This window comes from Antechinus flavipes, chromosome 2, assembly GCF_016432865.1.
Source record: "Antechinus flavipes isolate AdamAnt ecotype Samford, QLD, Australia chromosome 2, AdamAnt_v2, whole genome shotgun sequence".
Lineage (NCBI taxonomy): Eukaryota > Metazoa > Chordata > Mammalia > Dasyuromorphia > Dasyuridae > Antechinus > Antechinus flavipes.
Window position 1 is genome coordinate 371,351,880 of NC_067399.1, and position 6,000 is coordinate 371,357,879.

General features: G+C 38.7%; 1 protein-coding gene across 6 annotated transcripts in view; it reads right to left on the reverse strand.

The window, feature by feature from the left end:
• Window positions 1–4,586, reverse strand: part of MARK3 (microtubule affinity regulating kinase 3) — a 120,017-nt gene extending 115,431 nt beyond the window's left edge. For all 6 annotated transcript variants that reach the window (XM_051978314.1, XM_051978313.1, XM_051978311.1 and 3 more), the window contains exon 1: window positions 4,440–4,586. In XM_051978314.1, coding sequence (XP_051834274.1) covers window positions 4,440–4,490 — 51 coding nt within the window. In that variant the 5' untranslated portion in view covers window positions 4,491–4,586. The remainder of the gene's footprint in view (window positions 1–4,439) is intronic.
• Between the last annotated feature and the right edge of the window lie 1,414 nt (window positions 4,587–6,000).

Below are 6,000 nucleotides of genomic sequence, written 5' to 3' on the forward strand. Positions count from 1 at the left end.
TGACCAAGTATTTATTTAATATTTATCATTCTCAGTGCTCTCCATTCAGAATACTCCTAATGAGTAAGAATGCTATTTACCTTCTGAATAAGAAGTAATAGACTCAAGATGCAGAATGAGAAATATTATTTTTTGGTTACAGTCAATGTGGGAATTTGATTTTACTTTATTATGAATATTTGTTATAGGAGTTTTGTTTTGCTCTTTTTTTCTTCCAATATCTCATGGAAAACTTTTTTACACTCACAGTGACTAGTCCCATGGAATTATATTAATATATATATCTATCAAATTCATTTTTACAATCCCCAGTGGCATTTAGATTTAAGCATTAAAAATACTTTATCTTCATGACCTCCTAAACTTATAGACATAGATATATATATGAGTTTAAACAAGCAATGATTTGGCATATGACTTGGACAAGTACCTAAAATTCAGTTTATTCATTTGTTAAATGAGGTTGGACTAAATGATCCCTAAAGCTTTTCCCCCCTAAAATCTAAAATTCTAAATCTTTTATAATTTTATAAATCCATCAGTTTAGTAATGGAGAATCAAATTACAATAAGGGGCCAAAAAAAAGAGGTCATAATGAAATTTTATAGTACTCCATTTTCAATTTAAGATAGAAAATATTCCATAATTTAAAATTAATGACAAATTATCTACTTTGTAGTGTAATGGATAGTATGTTATAGTCAGGGGACCTGATTTGAAATTCCACTTCTAATGCTTCCTACCTGTGTAAGCATGGACACTGGTTACATACCTCAGTTTTCTCATATGTTCAGATAAGAATGACCATAAAATACTTTTGGAATCAATTCTTTTTTAACAGTATCATCTAAAATTACCAAAAACTTGTGACTTTAAACTACAACTACTAGGATAAGCAAAACTTAAAATCTTTTTACAAGATGCAGGGAAGACAAATTGCTCATGCCAAATACAAATTTTAGTTGTAGCTTTGAGATATAAACTTCAGGGAATAAGGAATCTCAAATCTTTTTTGAACAAGCCAAGCCAAGAGTTACTATAAAAAAGTTCAGGTGAACAATGCTGAAATACACAGCAATTCTCACTGAATAAGAAATATAAGGAATATACTATATAAAGAATTTGGATAATATATGCTCCAGGCTTAAAATATGTAATTTAAAATAAAAGAAATGATGCTTTTTAAAACTCAAAGAATTTACAAATTCCTTAAATTACTCTCTTGAAACTACAACCTGATAAAATTCAGAGGCATAATTCAGCATGTCCAAAACTGAATCACTTCTCTACTCCTACAACCTGTTCTCCTTTTTTCTTTAATATTACCCAATTAAAAAACCTCAGTCACCTTTGCGCTCACTGCATAAAATTCTCTGATTCTCTGCGGACTTTTCAGCCTTTTCATACACCATCTTTGAAATACTTTCTCCTTTCAAGGTCCAATTCAAGTGGTAGCTTATGTCTTCCTTGTAACCTTTCCTGATCTTTCCAGTTATGGATTTTACCTTCCTGGAATTTACCATACTACTCTAAACCTTTCCTATACATATCATATAACTAGTTATTATTTTATGGGTTCTTATTTTATGAAAGCTCCTTGAGAGCAGAGATGGTTTTCTTTCACCTGAGGATACAGTACAAATATACAAGACAGCACTTAATAAAAGGGGGCAAAAAGTTAAACCTAGAAATTACTGCTTGTAGCCTAAACGCTTCTTAAGTTAAAAATACACAATTTTTTTTCTTCATCCAGATTTACAACTATAATATATATCCGAATATGAAACAATTTTTTTTTTTTTTGCCTCAAGCTACAATAGGGATTTGCTACACTACTGTTTCTAGCTTCAATTTAGAAGTGTGAAACTGTGCCTGTGACCTTACTCCAGATAAATAGTCTAATCTGACCGGCCTTTTGCTTGCTCCACACTACTGGGCATCCCAAGAAAAAAAAAAATCAAGTCAGAAATCAATGATAAGCTCTTCAAAAGAAAACTATTTAATCATTAAATACTTGATTATTCTATTGCTCAGTATCCTTTTTAGTGCATTTAAGTAAAATATACCATTTATAATTATTGTACCAACTTCAACCTATTGTTATTAGCCAAATACTCAATATTATTATATGCTAGAGATACTGTCCCAAATTTTTCAAGAGATTAAATCACCAGATGGCTAACCAACAAATAGTGTGGAGATTAAATTCAGGCATTTGTGTTGTAGTTAAATGTGAAAAACACTTAAAGGAAACTTCCCAAGATAGTCTAAAATCAATCATCTTCCCCTATCATTGGTTTCAGCCCAAGTATAGGCCCTTCATCTACCTTTTCATCCGAACTACAACCTTCCCAATTCATCTCCCTGCCTAAAGTCATTTCCCCATCTTTAATATCCTTTATACAGGTGCCCAAGTAATACTATTAAAATATAGGTCTGATTCCTAATGGCTCTTTAGTACCTCAAGATTAAAACAGAAACTCATCTATTCTGGCTCCTAAACCCCTTCATGATCTGGAGTGAACATACTGTAAGATTTATTGCGTCTTCACTAATTCTCCTGTTTAACCAAAATGTTCCATTAGCTACTCCTCTACCATCTTCTGCCTTTATATCTTGGCAGACAGTTCCCTATGCCTCCAAGTTATTCTCTGCTTATCTCTATCTTTTAGATTTTCTAGCTTCCTTCTGGGCTCCATTCAAATTCCATTCCAATATGAAGCTTTTTATAGATAAGCAGCAGCCCATTCCATCAATTCATCAAATTAACCTTCCATTTACTATGTATATATTATGTATTAATTTGCTTGAGTACAAAGTTTCCCCTATAGAAAGTATGTTCCTTGAGGGCAGGGTCATTTTCATTTATGTCTGTGTAGCCCCAGAACCTGGCACAGTGTCTGGATGTAATAATGTAATAAATGTTCTTAAATCTAGCTGTCAATAAACCTTTTAATTTGAGCATAGCATTTACTTTCCATCAATTACTTCACTAGATATTTTATATTAGAGAATTTCAGCTGTCAATTCAATCATGAAAAACTAGCTGAGTTCAGATAATTCATCTGGATATGATTTATCTCAATTTTGAGAAGCGAGTGTCACTTTAAAACAAGGATTTTTAACTCTCAGAAATGCCTATGGCAATCTGAAACTTATGGATCTTCTATGAATACTTTTTAAATACGTAAACTAAAATACATAGGACTACTAAGCCAACAATATTTAAATACAGTTATCAAAATATTTTTTTAACAAGGCCTATGACACTAAGTTAAGGATTCTGCTTTAAAAACACTTCCAAGAGCAATAACTGATTTAACAAAAATTAAAAAAATTTTTTTTTGGTTTTTCTTTCCCTTCTCAAAACAGATGTTACAAAAATTACTCTTTTGGTTTGGATTCTATAGAAGTAGGGTTTTCTAATATAGTGGGTTTTGCTTATCATCCAAAAAGATCTTAAAGAGAATATTTTTAAGAGGATATGGTTATTGCTATTTCGAACTTTTTTCAAAAAAAAGGAGCCATAAAAGATGGGTGATTTTCTCGAATTTGTTCTTTTTATCAAGCACTAAACACTGTCTTTAACTGACAGCCTCGTTGGATATGTGTGATCAAAACCAGAAAGTCTAGAGAAACAAATGAGTGTCTTAAAAACTCTAATGGAACAGTGGAAGACAACACAAGCAAGTTATTCTGACTAGTCTAACAACAACTTTTAGAGTTTATTGGCTAATAATACTCCCACCAAGGGAACACAAAATATATTCTCACCGCCCAAACATCACTTAACTATCCAGAGCCAGTTTGAAAATGAACTTTTTTTTTTTTTTTTTTTTTAAACACATTAGCCTCTCTTGGATCAATTTAGTCTTTTTTAACTGCCCACTGTGTTCAGATTTAAAGTTTAGATAGGATAGAGTAGCTTTTACCTCCTCACATTAACAAGGACGATAGCAAAATTTAGATCTGTCCCAGCACCAAGCAAAATCCTTATAGTTCATTTATATAATATATGGCATTTTATGGTTTACAGAGTTTTCCTCCTAACCTTGTGTTGTAGGTACCGTCAATAATACTGTCAATTTACCAAAAAGGAAACTGAGTCTCTGGGAGGTGAAGAGACAAGGTCATAAAGGTTACATGTAGGGATTTCGCCCAAGGTCCTCTCCCATCTGGTGCTCTTTCAAGTACTACGACCACCGTCTCTCAGTGAGGAGCGCTGCTGCACGCAATGGGCGCCGATTGTTTGTTGAAGATTGTGTGAATATTAAAAGACGGGCTATTTTCAGATTTAGGGACAAAATTTGCCCAACTGTTTTTTAGCTTCTGGAAAACAGGATAGGTACTAAAGCATTGACACTATTTGAATCTCCCAGAATAAAATAAAAACTACCAACGAATTGCTGCATAGGAGAATCTATACCGTGGCTACTTACGTTTTCAGTGTCTCGCTCAATGACCGTTGGCAAAGGGGTCCTAGTGGACATTTTAATTCACTTTTAATTTTTTCCCCCACAATGGAGAGAAAAAAGAAAAAAAGAAAAAAGAAACAAAAAAAGGACGCCAGAAAAACAAGGAACGAAAACAAGAAAGAATCAAGCCTCGCCGGTCCGGTGGCCACAGGACAGTCTCAGTAGTGGTTCTGAAGGGGCACCATGGGGGAGGGTGGCTTCCTTCTCCCTCCCCCCGCACAGTGGTCTAGATCCCAGGCTTGGCCGAACGATTCCCCGGGCAGGTTCCGGGCTTCATGCTGCTCTCGCTGCCCCACCCCCCAAGTCTGGGACCGGACACCGACCCCCTCCCCCTCCCCGCCCCGGTGCAGCTGGAGGGGCGGGGAGGCTTCAGGCGTGGGAAAGTCTTGGGAGGAGAGCGGCGCCCAGGGCAGGGCAGTGGAGAACGAGGCGGAGTTGGGTGAGGGGGTCTCTAAGGTCCGTCTCGGCTCCCGGACTGGGCAGTCAGGGAAGAGCCGCACGAGCAGAGGCGGCGGGATACAGGGCAGGGCAGAGCCAGGCAGGAAAGGAGAGGGAAGGCTGCAGGGTCCGCCCGCCAGACTTTCCCGGGCCCCGAGAGCCTCGCACTCCTTCGGGCGCTGCTACTCCTCCTCTATCTCGCCTCAGGTTTCAGCGCCGGGGCCTTCACACCCCGGCACTAGTCGCCCTGGAAGAGGAGTGGAAAGCAGGCTGCGGAAAGTCACAGGTGCCGACCATGGAAGGGGCCTCGGGCGGGGAATTGCGGTCTCCTTTCACCGTCTCTTGCTGTCCCAGCCCCGCCCGCCTGCCTGACTCCTCCGCTCGGATCTCCGCAGCCCGCTACCGCCTCTCCTCAGAAATCCAAGATGGCCGCCACCCAGCTTCCTCTGCTGCCTCCGGCTCCCCTCGCCGACCCCAGACGGGAACGGAAGTTACATTACCCTCTTCGCTCCGCCTCTCCGGAGGAAACTCAGCCAATAACCGAGGCGGGAGGAGGCAAACCTTGACTGTTGTTGCTAAGGGCGACTGGATTCCTGTCAGGGAGGGAAGGAAGGAGAGGGGAAGGGAAGGGAAGGAAAAGGAAGGGAAAGGGGTGGGGGGGAGAAAAAGGGGAAGGCTATAAGGGGAAAAGGTGGGGCTTTTGGTGGGAGAAGACTCTTAAGGTCGAAGGTTTAAAGGTCTGAAGAGATCTTGGAGACCAATTTGTTCCAACTCTCAATTTTTTCAGAAGGGGAAACTGAGGTCCAGAAAAGGAAATTGACCTGCCTAGGTCACATAATTAACAAACTAATAGATAGTTGGTAAGTAGCTAAGCTGGAAGAAGAATCCAGGTTCTCTAAATCAAAATCCAATTATCTCAACCCCTATCCTCTTTTCCCTGGAAGTGGATGTATCTCTCATACTTTCCTTTAAAGAATCTTTGGAAGTCCACTGTGTGGATTTTAAGTCCCAACTGCTTGGTTTCTTGACCTTCCTGCTCCTTATCATATTTCAACTTTCAGCCAGTCATTACTGAGTCTAGCTCTGT